General features: G+C 41.8%; 1 protein-coding gene across 2 annotated transcripts in view; it reads left to right on the forward strand.

Annotated features, from left to right (window-relative positions):
* The window catches only part of zdhhc5a (zinc finger DHHC-type palmitoyltransferase 5a), a 30,775-nt gene extending 6,850 nt beyond the window's left edge, over nucleotides 1–23,925 (forward strand). The window contains exons 3-12 of one of the 2 annotated variants that reach the window (XR_007448660.1): nucleotides 6,512–6,633; nucleotides 7,941–8,098; nucleotides 9,788–9,960; nucleotides 10,258–10,360; nucleotides 12,071–12,162; nucleotides 12,536–12,662; nucleotides 13,368–13,476; nucleotides 13,621–13,730; nucleotides 17,296–18,596; nucleotides 21,221–21,360. Coding sequence is in view for 1 of the 2 variants with exons in the window: in XM_049569022.1 (XP_049424979.1) it covers nucleotides 6,512–6,633; nucleotides 7,941–8,098; nucleotides 9,788–9,960; nucleotides 10,258–10,360; nucleotides 12,071–12,162; nucleotides 12,536–12,662; nucleotides 13,368–13,476; nucleotides 13,621–13,730; nucleotides 17,296–18,446; nucleotides 21,221–21,455 (2,380 nt within the window). In the remaining variant the exon portion in view is untranslated. Of the gene's footprint in view, nucleotides 1–6,511; nucleotides 6,634–7,940; nucleotides 8,099–9,787; nucleotides 9,961–10,257; nucleotides 10,361–12,070; nucleotides 12,163–12,535; nucleotides 12,663–13,367; nucleotides 13,477–13,620; nucleotides 13,731–17,295; nucleotides 18,597–21,220 lie in introns of both variants that reach the window. The other variant, XM_049569022.1, reaches the window with a different exon arrangement.
* The last annotated feature ends 982 nt before the right edge of the window (nucleotides 23,926–24,907 follow it).

Genomic DNA, 24,907 nt, shown 5'->3' on the forward strand with positions numbered 1-24,907 from the left:
ATTATTTCATCTCATAAACTAAAAAATATTTCATAGCAAAAATATAAGTGACAATAGAGTGCAGGGACTCTTTCTTTGGGCATAGACAGCTGAGTTTGATTGGAGTGGTGATGATTTGACGCATGCCTTGATCACTCCTGGAGCTGTAACGTGTCTTTAAAGCTGCATAAATTGGTGACTGTACAATGAGAAAGGCAGTGTTCGTGGTTACGAGTGCTCCCAAGTCAACAAATTGCAGTCAGTAACTGCAGCTTCAAGGTTCAATGTGTATGATTTGGGTGGATATACTGTCGCAAATATAATATAATGTAATAAGTAGTGTATAATCACCTGAAAATAAGAATCGTCATGTTTCCTTTACCTTAGAATGAGCCGTTTATATCGATATACAGAGCAGGTTCTCGTCCACGGAGTCTGCCATTTTGCCCAGCAGTGTTTCTACAGTAGCCCACAATAGACAAACCAGACACTGGCTCTAGATAGGGCCCTTTGCAATTTCACATCAGCCACTTTAAGCCCCTTTTCCACTGCACAAAAAAACCTGCTAACGCTCTTTAATATCTGGCTTTTTAATGCAGTGGGAAAGGATTTAATCAGCATTCATGCCCAGGTGAAATGACTCTGCTGTCTCTATCAGTGCCGATTGGAGCAGGGTGAACATGCTTATTTTAGCTTCTTAACTGGCAAGATGCAATGACACGCTGCCCCAAAATACTGTCTGTCTCCACTTAAGCAGTCCTTAAACATCGATTCAAATTAGTCTGCACCGGGTTTGAAAGAAAGACTGAATGAGTAAGAGACATATAAAAAGAAAGTAACCACCGTAAAGTTTTCGTAGGCCTCCATACTTCTCTCTGTTGTTTACGTGTTCTCTGGCGTGTCCGTGACATTGAATGTGACACACCAAAAAAACACACACACACAGAAAGGCATAATCATCTGCTGCAGAGCTGCTCTTGTCTACTGGCAATGGGAAAGGAGTCTGCAGCCTATTTTTAGCAGGTTTACCCGTGTTTAAAATCTAAAACTGCATACATGTGCTAATTATGGTGGAAAAGAGGAATTAGTTCGCGTTCCCGTCATGATGAGCACTGTTGGAAGAACACTGATTTTTAACCTGCTTTGCTCTGTGTTTGTAGTGTTTGTAGTGACTGAAATCACTGGGTCCATTTTTTTTTTTGAGAGAAAGAAATAAGAGATGGATAATTCGGTTCTTAACAAAAAACTGCTTGAATGTCTATGTCTTAACTTATAAGAGAAAAAAGTGAGCACACATTAGCAGCCCATCTGCAACAAGCTGAACAGTATCTGTGAAACACTGATTCGTAATGTGAAACTGCTTTATTCAGTGTTTTTGCCACTTTTAATTACCTAGTTTTTTTGGGGGGAGGAAAAGACCTCTGTGGATAATTCAGCTCACAGTAAAAAGAAACAACTCCTGAACAATGAATACTTGAGGAATCCTATGGGAGTTCACACTGAGCACATGGAAGAAGTTTCAGCTGGTTGCCATCTGAAATTCTTCTCATTGTAGATGCCACTAAATCCTAAACACTGCTCCTTTAAGCTCATATCGACCCCAAACTCTAACCTTTGCTTAGCAGAACCAATAGAGAAATGTTAATAGGAGTAAATAGACTTATTAAACGTGTCTTCTAAAGCCAGTCCAGTTTGGGATACTTTTGGCAGAACAAATGATCTTAACTAAAGGTTTGTGAAGGCCATCAAACTAATTGAACCTTGAACATTTTTCAGTCATGACATTTTAACAGGTATTTGTTATTTGAACGTTCAGTTTGCAACATTCAGAGCATTAATACAGCAGCAAACCACTATTTGCTATGTAAAGATATCGTAGAGTAATGGCGTCCTGAGCAGAGAATGAAGTCACGCTAACCCTGTGTGTGTGTTGCAATCCAAGTTCTTTGTTGTGGTAAGCCAGTCCGGACACGCATGCATGTTCGTATCCCAGTGGCTAGCTCATCGCCGCCACTTTTCACTATGCTCATACGGCAATTACTGCTGATATCGGGACGGCGTCGTCACCTCCGGTTCCTCCCTGGTTACCATTAGCTCTGTCAGTACTGTTGCCGTTATACAGTGCTGTTTTTAAAGTTAGCACTGTTAGCTGCTAGCCGTCAGCTCAGCCACCTTCATGTTAAGAGTGGTGTCCAGACAACTTGTATGCTCTGAATTTAAGTTTAAAAACTAAAACGTAATGTAGTGTTGCACTTCTGTACAGTTGGATTGAAACAAACAATTGCAGTCACATCTGAGTCGTTGCTGTAAATTTCAGTTTCAAGTTATTTATTGTTATATACACAGCAAACACAGAGAGGCAGCTGTTGGCAATAAATATGTAATATATAGATAGACAGATATAAGTAAATATATGCAGGTATTATTGATTACAGAGTTCACTTTGCTGTAAATGTTTTTACTGAGAAATTTTGACATGTTTTCACTGCATAGGTAGATTTTTTTAAGCTTGAAATCGACTGACAAAGCTGCAACGAAGATGTTATAACCATAGTGAAGTGGCAGCCAATTATAAATAAGATCATATAATAGACACTGAATCAATCATACTCAAGCTGATTGTGGTTTGAACTCTTTTTTCAAGTGAACTGTATTTAAAAATAAGAGCGTATTTCATTCACAATAACTTAATTCAAAGAACAAACAAAGCTCAAGCTGTGTTTGAAGTGCACAACTACCTATTGTAGCTGGATGATAGGAAGTTAAATAAGATTAAGTTATGTTAGGGGCTTCTTTTTGCCTTATTTTATAGCCATAGTAGAGTGATGACGGGAAATGAGGAGGAAGGGAGATGTGGAGCAGCAAACATCGCGAGCCGGACGTGAACCTGGAACATCGCAGTTCATGGTCAACACCTTAACACCTGGGATATCATTTCAGCTGGCCAACAGAACTGAGTTTAACCTGCTCAAACGCAGAAGAGTAATATCTGTCTGTCTGTCTTTTGTGGGTCAGACACAGGCTTGACAATTGTGTTGTCTCTCAACAAAAACCAGGAGTAAAAAGCAGTTTGGCTGGCTTCATAGTTTCGGACTTTGGATACTAATCTTTTAAAACAACATGCTGAAAACAGTAGTGTGGACTGAGCTAAGGTCGTTTTTGCATGTAAACAGCATTTTCAGTTTTATCCGCCTCTGTGTGGCCTTCAGCCTCATGAGTGTTTCTGACAGAATGCTAAGTCAATGGTGTTATAGACTGTCATCACTAATCTTGCTGACACCTCACTCCGGAGTGGGTTTGTGTGTGTGAGAGAAGGGAAAAATAGTGGTGAGAGTGGGAGCGTGCGAACCAGTCTCTGTGGGAAAAGCAGCGTGTACATGATTTAAATGTGAGAAAGTCAGATTGACAGGTGTGAACAAGTGTGTGTGCCTGCCGTCTGTGTATATTTGTGCGCGCATATGTGGGGAAAATCTAATCTGTGTGTGTGTGTGTGGTCAGTGTGGTGGTCAGATTAGTGAGGAGAAAATAGGCCAACATCTGTCACTCTGACAAAAGCCCATCATCCAGTCTCTCGCTGTGTCTTTCTCCCAGACTCTGTCAGTGTTTGAATCCCTGCGGTCACTCTCACACCTCCTCTTGTTTTCTCACTAGTGAATTAATAAAAAACATCCAAGAAAACTCCTTGGAGAACGTAAAGCAGTAATATGCTTGTAATTAATTTTGATATGTAGGCTTGTTGTTTTTATTTGCAAAAAATAATTAGCATGGACTTGGTTTATTTTGGTTTGCGTATAGTCAAATATACAAATACCAGCAGACAGTGTCACAGCTATCAGCAGCGTGTATTATTCCTAAAGCACTGTCAAAAACCCTTTTATTAAACCGTTTCAGAAACACACCTGTGTGCTGTCGTAGAAGACTGGAAGCAGGAGTGAACTGCCAGCACAATCAGCAGTGTCCATCAAATGTGACAAAATGTGCTTTCCTGCAACTTCAAAAATCTTATGGACTTCTTGTCTAGATTTGTTGAAATGAAAGCAAAACACTGGAACAGTCAAACAGCCAAAATTGCCCCCAAGTTTTCGAAACAACTATATGTATTTATATTTTTAACAGTATTACAATCTGACATTAGTAGTATAATTAGTATAAGAAGTATAATTTTATTTTTATTAAATTAATTTACCGTCACATCTACAACTCATTTTCCAGACATAATCATCGAGATTGCACTGATTATGTGAGAGTAATCTGACAGAGAAGGGGAGGGGGCTTTGCTGTACCATAAGTATAAATTAACCATTTCTTGGGTGATCTGTGTCTACACAATGACAAATTAATGAAAAATTAAGGTAGAATGAATGTTAAATTTTAAATTAACTTACTTCCAGGATTGCATCTAAGGAATTTATAGTAATTTGGCCTTTTTAATAGTAACAGTAACTGTAATGTGGTGAAACATTAGTACTACTATCAGTAGATTAATGGTTAAATCATCACATTTAAACTGGCTGAATTATAGGAAATCTGAGTGATATTTTGCAACCGTAACTTTATGTAACCCATTATTCATTTCATTTATAGTGGTTTCTACTGAAGAGTGAAGACACTGACTTAGTTGGTTTTGCTTTTCATGTGCTTATTGTTAGAACATAATTACAATTTTTTGATGGCCCCCAAACATTTTGAAAATGCCCCCATTTTTTAGACTGTGGGGGCCAAAATTGCCCCCAAAATATTGTGTTAATTTCATACCCTGGAACAGTTAGTGTCGGCACTATTTCATGGAGGTTGGAGCACGCCTTGGATAGTTTAGGCCCTTTCTTACACCTGTAACTTTGTCTTACAATGCATTCGATCCAGTTTAGTTTTGGTTTCAAATTGCAATCATGTGAGCACACAAAAGAAGTATACATGACATAGCAAGTAACAACATAACAAGTCCTGTCGTCGTCACCTACATGAACAGCGTCTCCCTTCACTTGACACTGATTGGTTTGTCAATAGGCTCTTCTGTCCTCTCATGTCCCCTCGCTCTCATCCTCTCGTTGTTTCCATACAAACTGACACCTACACTGTACATTTACTACGACTTAACTGCTAATTTCTCCTCTGCTCCCATCACTAGCATCTGTCTGCTCTGAGTGCAGTCATTTTCTCTGTCACTGAACCACACACAAACACGACGCACTGAAGCGTTACACTACTCTTATCACTTGATGATAGCCTGCCAAAACTTCCTGTAATTGGTCTGACGGTCCAAACTATCCAAAAGATGTTTTCACTTCAGGAACGGACTGAACCATGGTTAAGTTTGAACCATCTGGACTGAGACCATCTCTTTTTGTGGAACCGTATACTGTCCTGCTGCACCAAACACTCATCAGAGCACTAAACAGTGTTTCCCACAGAATTATAATCTATGTGTGATGGTAGCTAGCTAACCGACTTTTTGTGTTTTTTCTTGCCTGTGCGTATTTGTATCAGTCTCTGTTCCCTTTCTAAATTCCGAGGTTTTTGCGGGTCTGTAAACGCAGCCCAGGTGGAACAGTTTGTGGAGTTTTGAGTGGCAGGGATGGGTAATTAACCAGTCAATCCGAAAATAGCTGATCAGATTGTGAGGTTAAGTTTCACTTTCACCGCGCCTGACGCTCTGTGCCCTCCATCTGTGAAGCAAATAATGAGCTAACAGTATATTCCAACAGAGCACCTAATGAACAATCCAGCTCCAAAAATAGAATATCTAAACGTGGCGGCGGGTGTTTTAATCGTGGCAGCTCACCACAAATAAATGAACGTGTAGGAAACCCTGACTAACTGTGATTTAATCCACAGTCAAAAATCATCCCCAACAAATGCACACTTTCCCCCTATTTGAGTAATGTTTGCTAAAAACCACAGTGACCAGTTGTAGAAAAATTGTAGGCGTGAACCATTTTCATAGATCTGCATCTTCAGGAGGAACCAATGGGTGTGTGGTTGAATGCCACAGATGGTAGAATGGAATCAGAGTATTGAGAGACAGGCTAACATTGTTGCTTATAAAGTCTTTTCATCAAATGTGTCAACATGAAGACAAAAAAGAGGAAACCATCAGCCTTATCCTTTTAAAGTGGTCTAAGCAATGATTCAGCTCTCTTTGAATCTTCATACACGTTCACAGGTTTGAGCTAACGGACATGTTTGTTGTGGTAACAGCAACCAACTCTAACTTCAGGCTAATGTAAAATCATCTGCAGTCCAATCAAACCAACTCCTAGTTGTCCACATGTAGACCAGTGTCCTGGACCTCTGTTCTGGATGTAAAAGATGAAATAAATACCAGACAAGAAATTCACCAAACAAGAATATTTCTCAGGATATCATGATGGTAATTATCAGTCTGTAAAAGGACCAACAAATGGCCATTCATCTTGTCATCCAGGGACCATGGCAACACTCGTTCTAACCAAAATGTATGTTTTGTGACAGAAGAATCTTTCTCTTGTTTTTCCTCTAAAGTGTCACCCACTGTCCTCTCTTCATGTTTCAGGTGTCCGTGGCTTTCGGAGCGTTTCTCGGTAGCGGTGCCCATTTACAATGGAGTCATCTTCCTGTTTGTTTTGGCTAACTTCTGTATGGCCACATTCATGGACCCCGGCATCTTCCCAAGAGGTGAGCATGTGGATGGTTGAGTATACTGTATCTATTTGACGTTCATGTGTCAGCACATTGTCCACTAATTACTGTCTGCAGTATGTTTATATTTCTGTTGTTTCATACTGTCAAGTTTGCCATTTGGACTAATTTACAAAGTGTATACATTTCTTGCTCATCCACACTCAAAGGTAATTTACTGTTATCGAAACTCTAATTTACATTTTAATCATCACAAAGATGAAGAACTTCTCTACCTGTGTCCAACGAGCAGATTGTTGGTGGGTCAGTAAGGGGAGTAGTTACAGCACAAGTTTGAAATTCACAATTTGATTTAGTTTAATTGTAAATGTAATCAGAGCTCAAAGCAGTCGTATCAACTGATTTACAATGATAGCTTATATGTAGGGTTCCTGCAGATCCTTTAAAAGTCTTGAAAGGCATTGAATTAATTGATCTAAAAATAAGGCCTGAATTGATAATATAATGTCTTAAATCAATCCTTCAAGAGTCTTAACAATGCTTTGACATGGGAAGTTGAATTTGACTATTTTTTTTCCTGATGTAAAATCTTAATAACTTGGTTTTTTTTAATAATTTAGTGAATGCCTCTCATACTGCTATCACACAGAATAACATTGTGGACTGCGCTCATATTTTGTTTCTGGCTTGGATTCTCAGAGCAAAGGATTCACTGTGTGTTAGCTCGCTGTCACTGTAACCTGGACGACAGGGGAAGTGCGGATTAAATTAAAATTAGTGCTTCAACCAAGATTTCGCGGCATGGCTGAAACCCGTACAAGCTACTGCATGCAACAACCATCGGCTAAGAGTTCCCAGGCGAACTTGCGTGTGTGAACTTTGGTTCTGCATTGCATGAATCTGTCCACATATCTTGTAGTCTGCGTACGACAGTGTGCACCAGACTGTGACGGTTTGGCATGAAAACACAAACCGTTACAGCCCTAATTGCTGATTGACTGACTGATTAATTCATTGACCTGTAGCTGAACTGTAGGAGAAAATTGGATGAAGATTCTCCCAAGTGTACAAACAAGATCTGTATCATCCGGTTTTTCACTAATCACTGATTTTCTACAGTGTTACGTAGAAATATTGAACATGTGAACTGTTTGGTCTTGTGCCAAGTTTTTAATGAGAAATGGTACAAAAATGTGTCAAACATTTGTTCGATGGTCGGGTATTTTAAGAAGTTAATGTGTGTATGTCTTTTGATGCCAGGGCTCAAATGTTCATTTTGTTAAATTTCAGGGTTTTAGTGTGTGTGTCATCATGTGTGTGTCTTCTGTTCCCGCCCCCTGCAGCCGAAGAGGACGAGGACAAGGAGGACGATTTTCGTGCTCCCCTCTACAAGACTGTGGAGATCAGAGGGATCCAGGTCAGGATGAAGTGGTGCTCAACCTGTCGCTTCTACAGGCCGCCACGGTGCTCCCACTGCTCCGTCTGTGACAACTGTGTCGAGGTGTGCACACACTCACCCATTCACCTTTTACTTGTAATAAATTAGGACATTATTCATGTACACCATTTCTGAATACATGATAGTAAGATGGAAAAGTGGAAGACAAAATGAAAGCTGCATCATGCACACTTAGCCTGACGTAGGCCTATCTTAAAATATGTAAATCCAGTTTTGATATACTTGGTCTCCTGAAACACAGCTTTCCTTTAATGGTTTCTGGTGGAGAGGAGAGAATCAGTGTTGATCTGTTGTGGTAAGACATTGGACAGGCTCCCTTCATCCTTTGAATCAACAAAAACTGATGCTTAAATGCAACCAGCAGCAGCACTTTAGATGCATTACACATCCGTATAATATTTCTGTGATAGACAGACAGTTAATATATAGCTGATGCCCACCCATTAAAGACTCTAACAGTCTTTCAGATCAACTTGGGACATCTCTAGACCTTTTTCGTACTGGTATAGGAGTCACTGATTGTGACCTATTTTGATCTTGGCACCATGATGAACACATCAAAACAAGTGCTTGTGCCTGTCTTTCAGTCCACGTCTTCTCTTATTGTTTTCAATTTTGCTTAATGGTTGCAGGATAATAGAGTTGAAAGTGCAGTTTGATGTGGAAAAAGCCCACACTGCATCACCAGACTGAGATAGCAACAATAAATGATTACAATCCACATTATTCCTGGCTCCAGGATACCTTGTGTGAAGTATGTGTGCAACTTTCGATGTCTCCTTTCACTGTGAGAGGTAGCTGTCTTCTTTGGGTGTCTTACCTTTTCTTAGGGATTTCTAGAAAATGATAATAAACTGTCACTAAATCCACACAAAAGGACACAAGACAGATAGTCTGCAAAAAAGTCAGGTTTCTCCTTAAGATTATCAGCTTCATAGTTTTCAACCAGGACTTCCATTATTTGGATTAAGTAGTCCACGAAAAATAAGGAATGCTAAAGTATCTCTTCTGACTCAATGAAGAAACTAAATATGCTACTGTACATTATCCATGGTCACTTCTTCATTAGCCTTCCTTCCCTCTGTAGCAGAAGTCAAATGTATGATCAAATTAATCTGTTTAAGGTGTTGCCACAACATTTATCTCCCAGAAATCTGTAAGATAAAGGAAAACCTCTGTAAGAACACTGCTAGCTCTCACAGAAGCCAGTTTGGTAACAAAGATAATCAAAAGCTGAGCCCATAATTCACACAAAGTATTATTGGGGTTAGAATATGGTGGTAGAATATAGGCACCCTCAGTTGAGTTGTAATTGAGATTAAGCTGTGGAGATTGGCTGCAGACTGTAGCTCATGTAGTGTGAAAGATTCAAAGGTATTTTAATGTTTATAGCAAAGGACAGGCATCACCATATGAAGGACTGCGGTCCAGATCTTGACCGAGTGACAGTTTTTTTTTCTGGACTTGTGACCAATTTCTGATAGATTAATAACAATAAATTATAATCCCCACTGAATGTTGTTTTTTCTGAAGGTCACCGCTTGAGACTGCGGGCACAGCTAATCCAGTTAATGCAGCAGTAGCCTCACTCAATTACCAATCAAATCAATTGGTTACCGTGCCTGAGCAGTTCACTACAGAGGACAATGGTGAAAGAGATGTAGAAGAGAGTACAGACAAATGTCATTACTGTTTTTCTCACCACAGTGTCTTTTAACCCTCATAATGCAGGACTTCGACCACCACTGTCCCTGGGTGAACAACTGCATCGGCAGGAGGAACTACCGCTACTTTTTCCTCTTCCTCCTGTCTCTGACGGCCCACATCATGGCCGTGTTTGGCTTCGGCCTGCTTTTTGTCCTCTACCATCGCCAGAACATCGACCGCCTGCACGCCATCGTCACGTATCCTTTACAGAGCTTTCCCCATGTATTTTTGTCCTATCCAATCTGTTCAGTCACACTTTCGTCCACCTTGGCAAAAGCTGAAGTTCCTCCTTGGCTTCAGCTACGAGATGTACTGAGGATTCATTTCAGTGTGGTGTGGGAGGATTTCACTCAACACTCTGAGACAAGTAATGAAACTTGTCTTTTTTTTTGACTTGAGAAAAAGCTAACTGCCTTAAACAAATTTTATCCAGTTTTTGGTAGTCTGTTTATTCCGGTCTCTTAAGATATTCCTTGACCCCCCTGTGCTCCCAGGCTGGCTGTAATGTGTGTTGCAGGCCTGTTCTTCATCCCTGTTGCTGGTCTTACTGGTTTCCACATAGTGCTTGTGGCCAGAGGCAGGACGACCAATGAACAGGTGGGATACGCAGTGTTTCAGTACGTGTGCACCAGTGTCATGTACAGTAGGACATCTTACAAACAGTGGCATTTTTAGATGGAAGAAATAACATTTACTACATACAAGACAATATCACACAATGCACTGTTTTACATTTTCCACACAGTTAAACAGGGATGTTCATTATGACTAATGTCCCTGATGTTGAAAAGGAAGTTTAAACTTAAATGAGTCGACTGGTCTCTAAGTAAGAAAATGCTCAGAAAACTGTCAAAATTGAGCAAAATTTATTGTATAAGGTTAAACATTATCCTAAAAAATATTGCATGTATTATAGGAGCCATTTGAAATTGTTAATGCCGCTGAGATGTGTGGCACTGTGCACTGTACATTATGAACATTGCACATTGCATTATTATCAAATGTTTATTGCGTATTTAATGTCCCAACTTATCTCCATCTAAAAACACACACTCACTCACACACACAATAACTCTCATGCATGAGTGTGCACGTACATTAAGACACACACCCACATCCAGGCTTCTCAGGCTCTCCCATTCACCAAACTAGTGTCAAGCCAAAGCTCCTCTCTCATTCAGCCTAGTGAGAAGACATCCAGCCAGTGCAAGTGTGTGTTAAGGTTTCATACTCTACGCGTCCGTGTACAGCTGCCGAGATTTACTGGGCACACAAACGTGCATGCGAGTCTTAGAGTGCACGTGTATGAAAGAGAAGGAGAGCAGTTTATCAGAGTCGCTGGTTAATCTCATATGCCAATCCAAAGCCCCTCCCATTTACCTCTGGGCATCTTAATAAGTTTAACTGACAAATATTTCTGGTGGGGAATAGCAAGGGTAGCAACATTTAATTGAGTCGACTAACCACGCACATTCCTAAATTTAACACAGGTGATATTCCAACCAGGCTCATACCTGTACTTTAGGTAGCTAAGTTTGCTCTGATGAGTACTTCCAGCTTCACCATGTTAGCATAAATGCAGCAAGTTTGAGTGCCTGAAAGCTGGGATTAAACCAGGAACCATCACACGGGTGGCCAAAAACACTCTTCTCTGACAAGATGGCAGTTAACCAGTTTTTCCTGGAGATCCACTTCACACTAGATCTGATTATTTTTCACCAGAGGTTTGGTTTATAACAATATCTCACACTTGGTGTCCACCGAGTTGTTTAATCTAATTTTTTTACTTCAAAAGACAGACTTTCACATTCATTTTGTAGAAAATAATCCAGTTATTCATGGTGACCGCTGTAACCACCTTCTTTAAAAGAAATACAGACCTTTGCCAGCTGTGAACAAATGATGACAGCAGTACTCTGCAAATAGCATTTGGCTCTGAACATGCAGATTGTTGTTTTCCCACACTCTGGGCACTTCACATTGTGAGTGTGGGTCAGTCCCCACCTAGGGGCCACTTGACCCAAGCGCATTTCAAACATCATTTTAAAACTGTTGGCAGCAGGTGGAGAGTTGCACTACTTGCCACAAATGAAGCCGTTTTCTCAGTGCTCAAATATTAAATAGATTTCAGTATAAGTGACGTTATTTAGAACAATATAGAGAAACAGTTAATGCCTTAAATCATACTGTATTAATATGGATGTTTTTTGGTAGTAGTGACGTGTTACTAAACATCCTTTTATACTGTATTCACCCTCCCTTTCATGTTTTGAATGCCTCTGTTGGTGTCTCTTTTTCTTTCTCCAGGTAACAGGGAAGTTCAGAGGGGGTGTTAACCCTTTCACCAATGGCTGTTGGAAGAATGTCTCCCATGTCCTCTGCAGCTCACAAGCACCCAGGTGCTTTTTTTTTAACCTTTTTGTTTCTTTTTTTTTAACCACTACTCTCTCTGGTTTGCTGTACATTTCAAGGCATTACATACCATTTCAAAGGCATGTCTCCACTCAAAACCTATCAACATGCTTGAGCATATGCTACATAACAAAATAACATTGACCTAAAGCATCCAAAGACCACAATTTAAGGGAGTAACTGAGATTGCCAGGAGTATTTGCAAGTATTCTTTGACATTTAAAAAATGCACAGATGATAAATAGCATATTTCAGTGCTCAGTTAGTTTACTGCTGCATTCGAAAGAAAGCGTGTATTAACAGTGTACGTGTGGTCGGCCTTTATGATGGGGACACTCACTGTCTCTGTGCTCTCTGCAGGTATCTGGGCAGAAAGAAGTGTGTGCAGAGTGTCTGTGTGCAACCTCCCTTTCTGCGGCCACAGCTGACGGAGGCCCAGCTGGCTGCAAAGATCCTGGACAACGGTATACAGGGAGACCTGCACCGGGTAAGAATCATTCTGTTTGATTCAGACACAAGGTAAAGAAAAAACAGAATTGCTTTCGCCTGTTTGTAAACCTGTTATGTAAGGATGCTGCGCTTCTCATTCAGATCTGCACTTGGTAAGTTTTTCTTACGGGAAGGTCCAGATGGCAGCAAGAGGTTTAAAAGCTGTTTGCAGAAATCCTCAAAGGTCACATCAGTAACGGCAAGACAGCCACATGTATCAGCCCAGACTGGCTGTGACGCTTTGTAACATGGGTACAAAAACACACATGAGTCTGTTTCAACGGGTCTCAGAGTCTTTGACTGTTTTTAATCATCGTAGCCAAGAAGGGTTGAATTTTCAATTATTCTATAGTTGAAGCAGTGTTAAAAATAATTCCATTCTTCTGTTTTCTCATATTTATCCATTAATTTATCGATCTATCACTGGTTTGTAATAACCGTAACAGCTACACCCCACAGAGCAACTTAAAAAGATGGTTAATGTAACATTCAGCCATTTCATATCTTTTTTTTTTTTTGGATATACGAGTCACATCATTTTCATGTACGAAGTGTCTCCACTTATTTAGTCAGGTTTTTCGGTCACCTGTCTGTACATACATACGCTATAGGGATCGATAACAACACCTATATTTCAGTCAGCTGAATATGATATTTTGACTTTCTATCTCTGACTCTTATCTGTCTTTTCTCTTCTGTCCAGTCCAAGTCCAGTCTGGAGATGATGGAGAGCCAGTCGTGTGACGCTGAGCCACCTCCTCCTCCTAAACCAGAGCTCCGCTACCCTGGAATCACCAGGGGAAACACAGAGGGTAACGTTTTCTAACATCCTGCTACAGTCTTGACTTCCATCGGCCATCTGCATCTTGTCTTAATGTCCTGTTAACATGAAACCCTGATGGGATTCTGATCTCACAGTAATATGTTTTGTTCTTTCTCTTCCCACCCTCCTGCAGAGTGCAGTCTACTGAACAAAGCCCCTCCCACCCCCACCATGTACAAATACAGGCCCACCTACAGCCCCGGCAAGAACCACACAGCGCTCACACATGCTTACGCCAACCAGGTAATGCACACATAAACGACAGCCAGGTGATATACAAGCACAGTCAAGACAGTTTTTTCCTTTAACGCCCAATATCACAAATCACAATCTCAGACCCTCACTTCTCAAAGTCCCCAAAAACACTTTAATAGGGAAAAAATGGAAGAAATATCAGGAAAAGCAACTGAGAGGGGATCCCTCTCCCTAGATTAACAGATATGCAATAGATCGTGTGTACCTTAATAATAAAACTACAGTATGGACAATAAGAACAACAAAATTACAGATAGATTGTAAACGTATGAGGAAAATGGATCCTGGAGGAAGTCAAGCAACTTAAGGTGCCACCAAACGCACAGGACCTGAAACGCAGGACCTCCTCTTCACCATGGAGACCTGGGAAGAGGAAAGACTTCACACAGGATGGAGAACAAAAACGAGCACACGCAGAGGGACCGAGAGAGAGACAAGGACAAGCACACAAGCAAGAGAAACTTTGAAAGATCACACAGTTCTCAAGAGTATGCACAGAGTTTCCGTGGATCCTTAAAAGTCTTTTGAAGGCATTGAATTTTAGGGAAAGAGAATTTATGAGTGACGCAGTGGAGGGAGCCAGTCCCAGTGTTGTAACCTGGGCTATCAGTCTGATAGCCTGGACTGTGGAAGTTTTACTCACTGGACATATTAACCAAGCAGGTGGACTCCAAATCTGCAGTAACTATAATCCTTGCCGTAATGCACAAAAAAAGTTTCGAGGACACTCAAATTTAGAAAGTGCATGTATGGTGTGTGTGTGTGTGTGTGTGTGTGTGTGTGTGTGTGTGTGTGTGTGTGTGTGTGTGTGTGTGTGCGTGTGCGTGTGTGTTTGTGAGTTTTTTTTTTCCATTTGTCCCTGCTTCTGCTTCTTTTATCTCTTCAATTTCAGTCTAATGCATCTCCATTTTTGTTTGTTTTTTCCTTTTGATTTCCTGTCGGTCATCTGGGTTTGGTTTCTCAGTGGCTTTCTGTTGATCAGTATCAGTAAGTGATTGTTCTAAAAGCATTTTTTTCCCCCTCTTATCTCCACTCGTAACTTTGTTTCCTGCCCCTTTCTGTTTGCCCTGGACGTGGGTGAAATACTGTTTGGATACATTTAAAATGGTTAGTGACTAGATTGATCTGTCTTGGCATGACTGGACAGAAAAAGTAAAACAGAAGTATAAGGCTGAGAAAGAAAGTTATTTTTGTATTTAACTTCCACACAAATACACCTAATTTGGTACGGATAAGTTGGTTCAACTCAGTATTTGCACCCATGTCTGGTCCATATCCTCCCTGTCGTGTCAGTCCAGCACTCACATATTATTTTGATTCTCCTTCATTTCTCCCTGATTAGAAATGTGTTTCCTGTAGATTCCCCCAGAGTTCCCTTGTAGCTCAGACACAGTATTAAAGGCTCAAATTTACTTCCATATTTTAATATGAAGTGTCAGTATTGTCCTGTAAATACAATTTGATATGTTGGTGTTTCATGCTGCTGTCACCTGAGTTAATCTCATATGGAGAAAAAAAGTCAAAGGGGAAGAACTCTTCCTCTTTTCCTATATTGTGGGCTTTTGGAGGTAGAAGCAGGGCGTGAATATAAAGTGTAATCTCAGTAACAAATCTAAATCCACCTTATTCCTGAGGGCACTACTGTAGAAATGATTATGGGCGCAACTTCCAGTGAGATAGCAGAAGTAACAGTGAGCTAGTCAGTCCCATATATTGTCTATAGTTAGTCCCAGTGGCTAATCTTAGTGGCTACCTGCCAGCACTTCAAATGTAATTTGCTTTCAATTTAGTAAAGACTGATTTATTATTTAACTAATGTTAACTTGGCATTTTCTAAAACGTCTTTGCGGAGCTCTGATACCTGTTGCACTGTCCGTGTCTGTAACGACTAATAACCACTCTAAGCTAAATATTTGTCTTCAGCAACTGTGTGTTGAACATGTAACCAGAACAAAAAGGGATTGTTCCTGTTGCCAACAGTATTGTTGATATGAGAAATAAAAACCAAATAAGTTTCACGAGACATAGCAAAAAAGTCTTAAATCAGAATTTGCAGAAGAGAATGACTCCTACATTGACAGGTCCATCACTCAACGTCAGTACACGATATCCCTGTCTTTCCCCGTCTGACTTCATTTTCAACCTACATTAGAAAATTGCTCGTTATAAAATAAACTCAGCAACACACCTTGAAATATGTATTTAGTCATTAGGGCTGAGAATGTGCTACTGAATTACTGCACTTCCTTTGTATCACATAAAAAAATGAACGCCAAAAGTTATTTCTTTTACTAATACCTTATATTACTATTACTGAAGTCTGCTGCTAAATTCAGCATCATGTTTCGCTCGGAACAAATTTCAATAAATCAGAAGTTAAAAAAATGTAAACTGTGTCGTTAACACAGACGAGCGGAGGATTAGCTGGGAAACATCACATTTGTTCACTTTACATGGAGCTGTTCAATGTTTGCCGAATGTGTTAGTATCTCTTAAAAAGTCATCAGAAATCATCTTAAGAAGGAGTATACGTTTACCATAAGCTAGCTCGGGCCATGTTAATGTAGCAAGGCAAGCTCATTGTTACTGTCATTGGTTAAAAAGGAAAAAACAATGCTTTGAGATTGCTGTCAGAGATGGCAGAGGTATGATAACATAATCCCATTTGAGCTGTAACAGGTGGTGTGTTCCACGTTTTGCCATGTGAAGCACTTTGGGCTGCATGTTTGCATGAAAAGTGCTATATAAATAAAAAGAGTTTAGAGAAGATTAGCATACTATAAGCAAGTTGTTACCATTGGAAAATGCCGGTTCCAGTTCCACGCCAGTAGTTGCACCCATAATTCACGCAAGATATCATGGGGGCTAGGAATAAGGTGGATAAAAGTACCAACAAAATAAATTCTGTTCATTGTTCCTGTTCAAGTTCGGACAATATTTTCTTTTTTATTAAATTTATTATAACGTCTTAAAGGGATAGTTTGGATTTCCTAAAGTGGGGCTGTATGAGCTACTTAATCCATCCATGGTCAGTGTATTACTTCTATTAGATGGTGGTCAGCTATCCCCTAGTTTGGAGAAGCAGACAGTACTGCTGTGGATGGAGGCCCACCTATAATATCAATATCAGTCTAAGTGCACGCTAAATGTATAATATTTTCACCCTTATTGTATTATTATCGTCATATTGTCAGCCCTTTGGTTCTCTGTGGCCTTCCTTTATTTTAGCATTGAGTGGTGATATTATCAAGTAAACACATTGAGTATCTAACAGAAAGGGTTATAGGAAGTTTAAGACCAATAATATCAGTGCTGACCTAAAAAGAGACAACTTCCTGTGTGGCAAAGACACATTGGCAGTTGAGGTGTTGTGTCAGGATGTGAACACTAGAGGGAGTTTCAGTGCAGCAGGAATTCATGGTGAAACTCCCGTGTGGCTCTCTACTCTTATTTGCTCAGCTTCTTCTTGTTTCTTTCCCCTCCTGCTGCCCCCTCTCTCCTTCACCTTCCCTCCTCTCTCTCCTCCTCCTCCTCCTCCTCCTGCCTCCTCCAGTTAAGTCGAGGGGAGAGTGTTGGCAGTGCCAGGGACTCCTCCTCCTCCACCTCCTCCCTCCTTCAGGCCAGTCAGCAGCCTGGTTTCCGCTCCCAGCCCAGCCTGGACCGGAGGGACACTTCATCTGACAGAGTGGGAGGGGGAGAAGGTGGGGAGAGGAGAGAGGGAGGGAGAGAGGCGGGGGGAGGGGGCATCCCTGGCTACTCCCTCGGCGGACGCTCATACCCCTCCTTCTCCGACCCTACGGTCCTATCGGGAGTGGCGTCACGATCTTCCAGCTCCACGCACACCTCAGCAGGCGCCGTCCACGTCTCCGAGGCAACCACCACCTCAGCCAGCTTCAAGAGTTTAGCCAATCAGACACCCCCGCCTCACCACCCATCCCGCAATGGGAGCCTGTCGTATGACAGCTTACTGGCAGGTGGTGACGAGTTCGACAAAGGGGTGGCAGCGGGTTCGGCAGCCCCCGAGGTTTCCTCTGGGAGACCCTGCACGCCGGCAGCAGGCGGCTACAGCTCCCCCTTCCTGTCATCACAACAGAGAGATTCTGAGATGCACTCCCAGTCCTCCCAGTCGCCCCATCACTACCACCGCTCCTCCACCCACCACCACCACCATCACTCCTTCCTCCATCGCTCCTCCTCTTCCACGTCCTCCTCCCCACCACCTCCTCCAGAGAGGGAGCGCCTGCTAGGCGAGCCCCACTCCGGCGCTCACCCCCAGTCCGCCAATCAGGCCTCTGCTCCCCCTTCCTCCTCTGCCCCGCCTCCCCCACACCATCATCACCACCACCATCACCACCACCACCACGCCCATCATCACCACCACCACTCCTCTTCCTCTTCCTCTACCTCCCGCCCTCCCCGCTTCTCTGCCCCTCATGCACCACCCCACCACGCTTATCCCTACCGCACCCGCTCCACTGACACCCCACTGGGATCCTCCTCCACCTCCACGACCCACCCTCCCCGCTCCCCGCACCCCCCACCTCTGGGCAAGTCGCTCTCTTACTCGAGTGCCGCTGCCGCCGAAATGCAGTACCGGCTGGTCCGAAAGGCTTCTGCGTCAGCCGGAGCGAACGCGGCGGGGGTAGGAGGAGGAGGAAGTGGAGGGATGGGAGGAGGAGGAGGAGGAGGAATACAAGCGCCGAAGTGAGTATGAATTTCGCCTTTTGTCAGGACGATTGGTTTGCTGTTAACCCTGAACAAACCACCTGCCCGCCTGAAAACCTGACTACCTGATTGACTGCTCCTCCTCCTCCTCCTCTTCCCTTCTCTCCTCCTCCTCCTGCCAGACTTCCTGTGAGTTCTTCCTTCTTTCTGTGTCTCACTGTTACATGTGTGATGCTGTTGTGGTCTGCCTGTATGTCCCTGGCCTCTGCATTATAACCACCTTCTGTTTGATCGGCATATTATTTTGTGCCAGCACCTTTAGCAGACACATCTGTATCCATACCACGACATGAAACGTGTGCCGATGTAAAAGGCACAAAAATAATATTACACATCTTAAACGTGATGCAGCAGTGTAATGATAACAAGAGTAGAAAAACGGAAAAGTGTATACTACCATACTCAGCGGGCAGTTTTAGTGTTACAGGGTTCCCACGGCTATGAAATTCCTGGAGAAGTTATGCAATCAAAAAAAAAATATTTTCCAGGCCTGGAAACAGTTTGGAAGTAACAGAATGTTCCCGAGAACATACATTGTTTTGAAATCCCCAAACACTTATACTTTGTTATGCCAAATATGTTCCTTGTATTACTAATTTTAAAATCTAGCACTGCACTACGTGACCATTGAAACATCACTAGTATCACGTGATACACAAAGACCAGCATCACGTCATCACCAAGGTCATGTTCCCTGTAGGGGGAAAGAAATGTGCCGTCACATCAGGAGAGAAACAGGACAATGTTAAAAAGCTGATGCATAGCAGCTTAACGAATCCTTACATGATGAGATTTGAGGCACAGTAGATATGTGAATATTCACCGTCAGTGTAGTAAAGCGCTAAACGATGCCAGTGACAGTTACTACTGATGGACAGCTGCTTGATTGGGAGGCTGCAGCTATACAGTAATACAGTATAGCAGCCCAATCTCAGCCTGTAGATGAAACAGTTGGCTATTAACAGGTTGCTTATTTACAGACAACACTTAGCCTACAGACCCCTGGTGTTTAAATCAAATACACATATTTCATTTAATCACCAGGGGTCTCATTTATAAACACTGGGTACGCACAAAACGAGGCCTGGGTATGCCATCTCACACAAAAGTTGTGATCTTTAAAAACAGACTTGATGGAAGAAACTTTGACCCATGCTTATTAACATTTTGGAGACAGGAAATAGGTCATGCAGATGGTGAGGTGAAAGCCTGGTTGTAGAAATTATCGGAAAAAATTTGGTGCACACCATTTTTTGGCTTTTGTTCATACGTACTTTTTTAGTATGGATCCTACGCATAGTTTTCTTAATGAGACCCCAGGTATCCAACCGGATATCTGTAATATCCAGCCACTGTATTGGGTTATTGATCCACTTTGAAAGACTGAAGCGGCGTGACGATGATCAACCTTTAATTATTTTGGTCTCGTGAACGCTCAGGTTCAGGCAAAGTCACAAAAAAACTATAGACATTTAACAAGAAATAAATGCAAAGAAACTTGTCAAAATTATAATCCAAACATGTCAAATTGTATTGACATCAGTAGCATTTTTGCTTTATGTTTCCCTAAAGGGCGTGGCCTTGATGTTTTGCTAAGTACCAGTGTCAGTCTGGTCTATCAGCATATGCAGCTAATTAGCAGCAGGAATGTCAAATGAGCAGCTGAAGTTAGCGAGCAGTAGCACTTTGTTTATTTGTAAATGCTTGGGAAGTGCATGGTTAATAATTCATGGCTGTATCACTATATATAGGTAAACCTATTTTTAATTACTTAATTAGTCAGAAATGGGGTGATGTGTCATGGAAAACTTTTGAAAATTCATTGGGGGAAAAAGGGTGTGGGAACCCTGCTGTTAGAATATGTCAATTTATGAATAAAGACGTACAAAAACATTAATTCAGGGCATGCAAAAGTAACAAATGTAACATATAAAAATAGGCAATTATATCTGATGTAGTTCGAGATGAAGCTCCTCGGACTGGTGATCCAACCTTCTTGTATTTTAGTTTAGTTCTTCTCATTTTAGTTACACCGAGGAACAGTCAAACTTTTGCATGACCATAGTTAGACTGCTTCATCTTCTGACATGTGCGTCTCTGTGCTGTCTAGCATCCCCGTTGCTTTTCCATCCTGCTCACCGTACTCCACAGCTGCATGGGTTTAGTTCTACCGCTGTGGCTCTCTGATCACAGGAACGCCTCATTGTGATATCTTCATTGTGACCTTGACGACTAAATGAAATGGACTGTGTAGAGTTTGAATGCCGCATGTATTCTAGTTCACAGATTAACTAACTGTTAAAGGAAAATGTGCTTATGATCGTTTCTCCAGCATCGCAAAAATTCCCAGTCGTCTGTTAGTCTAACATGAATGCTTCAACCTTCATACTGAAATACAAGCTGTCACCAACAATGTTTACCTGACAACTGTACTGTGTGTGTGAGACAGTCCTGCAGGCTTCTCCCGTTCAGTTTCCAGTTTAGCACAAACCACTCCATTGTTAATGTCACTGTCAACTGCTGACTTCATGTTTACTCCTCTCAGTTTGTTTGTAAGAAGTCAGTGTGAACTCAGACCAGATCGAGCTAAAAGAAAGGACAAAAGTTAAGGCTAGTTCAGACCTTTAGTTATGTCTTATGTATAGCGAGAGTGAGCAAGCTGTTTGAAATTAAGTGTTAAAAACTGATTAGTGTCATTGACCTCCTGTCCTGATTTGTGACGCTGATCCACTTTGTGTTTTTCTAAAAACCAGGGATGAGCTGATCCAGATGAAACCTCTGAGTCGGACCAACGGCGGCCAGCCCTTCTCCTCCACTTCCTCCTGCTCCGCCCCTTCCTCCCCCTCTCACCCAGTCAGCGTGTCCGCCCGGCCCGGAGTGGCCTATCCCAGCTCGGCTTTGGTGCAGAGTCCCGCCCACAAGCCTCAGGGTGGCGGGGTGAAGAAGGTAACGGGCGTTGGGGGCACCACCTATGAGATTTCTGTCTGAGTGGCAACCAGCCTCCTGCTTGACGACCAATGAGACGAAGAGGAGATACTGCCATCTCCTTCTGCCTTTTAGGGAGACATTTGGATTTTTCATAATGCAACAAGCCACTGACTGACTGCAGACCTGGACATCTGAGGATGAGTTGAACCATTTTGTCCAGATCTCACTCCTCGCTGGCCGATAGACCGTGCAGATAAACTATGCTGGACTGTCTGCCCTCCAGACATTCATTTCAATATCTCTGCTGGTAAAATGAGAAGATCTGCACTGACTTTCTGGCACTGGGCTATAAAAGACTACTTTTTCGGGATCTCACTGGACCAAACAGGAACCCCAGTTTGGCTCATTTCTGTGGGTTTTATCCTTACTGTAGCTCAGTAGGTAGCAGGAGGCACTGGCATTGTCAGGTCTGGGTGTTACATTATACAAGTATAGCAGCGCAAGGCATCACCACTGCCAGGGTGAGGAGTGTGATCCACACCGGGGTCACCGATGAGCTCTGGATTAGGGTTTGACGACTGCAGGTTTACAAAGGTTGGAATCAGCACTTTTGCACTGAAGCTGCATTTAGGTAAAAATTGGTGCAGATGTTTGATATTTTAACATTTCACCATTTTCACTTTTAGAACATTAAAAAAAAACACCATGATGATGATAATGATGGTTATAATAGTGAACACATTTATGCACAGTCTGTGGAACCCGATCAAAATCAAAGTAGAATCCATTTAAAGTTAAGGGCTTCCCATAGACAACCAGTTAAGTGTAAACTAAATGTGTGATCAGTCATATAAGGTCAAGTCATAGCTGGTTTTTAAAGGAATACTTCCCCCGCAAAATGACCATTTGTATATCAGTTACTCACAGCGTTACCTTGAACTTGTGAAGAAAACTGTTTTTCTCGCTTGCCTCCATGGGCAATGGAGAATCAAAAGGCAAACACTGTTGGTGAATTAAAGTAATTACAGTCAACATTTAACCACATCCATGCATGGAGCCTGGGTGCAGGGGCAGCAGGCTTAGCTCCAGACGTACCTCTCTCCGGAAACACTTTCTGACTCCTCCTGAGGGATCCCGAGAAGCCAGATGAGACACATAATCCCTCCAGTGTGTTCTGGCTTTACTGCTGGGTCTCCTACCAGTTGGATGTGCCCGGAAATCTCTAATGGGAGGTGCCAAGGTGGCATCCTGATCAGATGCCTGAACCACCTCAACTGGCTCCTTTTGACGTGAAGAAGCAGCGGCTGTACTCTGAGCTCCCTCTGGATGTCCGAACTCCTGACCATATCTCTTACGCTGAACCCAGACACCTTACACAGAAACTCATTTCAGTCACATATATCCGTCTCATTCTATCAGTCACTACCCAGAATTATTGACCATAGGTGAGGGCTGGGACATAGATGGACCGGTAAATTGAGAGCCTAACCTTACCTTTCGGCTCAGCTCCCTCGTCACTACGATGGTTTGACACAGCACCTGAACAGCCAACCTGTATCAATACACTTCTTTACAAACTCTCACACAACTCGTGCAGTATAATCCAAGTCTCATTCATCCATTTGTATACTCAGTACTTCCTGAACACATCCATTGCTCCATGCTAAAACATGGTTTAAAACACAGTAGTAGCTGAGTAGTGTGCCTGGACACATGTTTGAATTCTACTTGATGAAGCTCATATGCACTCAATGCTCAGGAGCGCTCAGGGCACACTACTTGTTGGCGTTGTGTAACAATTTTAGCAAAAAAGCATGTGTTCGGGAAGTTCTGAGCACACAACTGGATCAGTGAGACTTCGATTATACTGCACGAGTTGTGTGAGAGTTTGTAAACAGATGTTTTATATAGTTTTGCTGAAAAACGCAATTCCTATTTACTTCAAGTCGTAAAGAATGTTTGTCTTTTTTGGATTCTCCGTTCATGACTAAGACGTGCTAGAAAGTTTTCTTCACAAATTCAACGCGATGAGTAATTGGTATACAAATGATTATTTTGTAGGTGGAGTATTCCTTTAGTACAAATTATGACCCCAGTTGTCAGTTAAACCCTACTTTAAATAACAGCATCCACCAAATGGAGGGAGTCAGTGGACCAAGAACACAGGTGGTGTTTGTGTGATGCACGGAGTCAGTAACGCAGCCCAGGCAGAATACCTGCAACCTGCTGTCACTCTCCTCGAGGCCGTCGTCTCATTCACAGCCTTCCAGTCAGCCAACACTCAAGCAATTATTAGGATCTATTCTGGACCTGTGACAATCTACCAGTGGCTGGAAGGAACACACATGAACTTTTCGATGGACGTCGCTGTGTGAATTGACTTGCCTTTTAATGGAGGGATGAAAAATGTGACATTGAGGGGGAAAAAAATGCTGATTCCCTGTTTTCTTTGATTCATTTATTGTTTTTTTTTTCCTAGATGTGAATATGATTCCATGTTTGTACAGGATGATGTGAATTTAAATGTGGATTTTTTTTTTTTTTTCCTTTTCTTTTTTTAAGTGGCGTTCATACTGGACTGCAGCATGCACTACTATTACTACTAGCCACTATAGGCCACTGTGTTTGGCTGTGGACCATGTCGTCTGTTTGAACAAAACAGGAAGTGAGGAAACTAAAGTGAACAAGGAAATCATGTTTTGGCCTTTTGTCGTTAATGGGGTCTTTAAGACAAAGTCGGCTTTTCTAGAAAATTCATTCCTCGAGCAATTGCCTTGAAAATGAAAGTGTTTTTTTTTTTTAATGTCACCTATTTAATTTGAAATTGTTTTATATGAATTTATATGGAAATATAGCTATTGATAAATGGAACGTTTTTAAATATTGATGCAAAGGAGGGATTAAGATTTAAAACCATGTTAAAAAGATTAAAGCAGCCCTTCAGATTGATTTTGCTTGAAGCTCCACAGTTCAGTTACAAACTCTCAGACCAGACGCCTTATTTTTAAGATCTTCAGTTTTCAGTCAGTTACTTAAACAAACTCCACATGGACATGATCTCTGTTCTATGATAGTGTTACGGCTTCAATAATAAGCCAGTGATCCCAGTACTCCGTCTACTAACTTGTGTAAAATTCCTTCTGGTCTCCAAATAATTTTATTTTAGCTCCCTGGGAAATGGTTTTAGGATTACGCTAAAACATAAATGAGGCTCCTCGTCTGAGAAAATGTGTTAAATGGTTTAAAAAGAAGTTGTGATGATGATGTAGTGGACACTTGTAAAACAGTGCACCAAGTCTTCCTTTCCCCGCTATACATTAGCTGTCCATTTCTTGCTGAAGATTTCACATTCAAATTCAAAACACTTTGAGTATCAAATGTATCCGAGAGCTTTACGGGATCAAGTCCAACACTTTGTTGCACCAGTTAAACCTGAATTCAGCTGTGGAAAAAATCTACGGTGTTCACTAAGGGCCTTTTCACACCTGAAAGTCTGAGCCAAGGCTTGCGTT

The sequence above is a fragment of the Epinephelus fuscoguttatus genome, linkage group LG3, assembly GCF_011397635.1.
Source record: "Epinephelus fuscoguttatus linkage group LG3, E.fuscoguttatus.final_Chr_v1".
NCBI lineage: Eukaryota > Metazoa > Chordata > Actinopteri > Perciformes > Serranidae > Epinephelus > Epinephelus fuscoguttatus.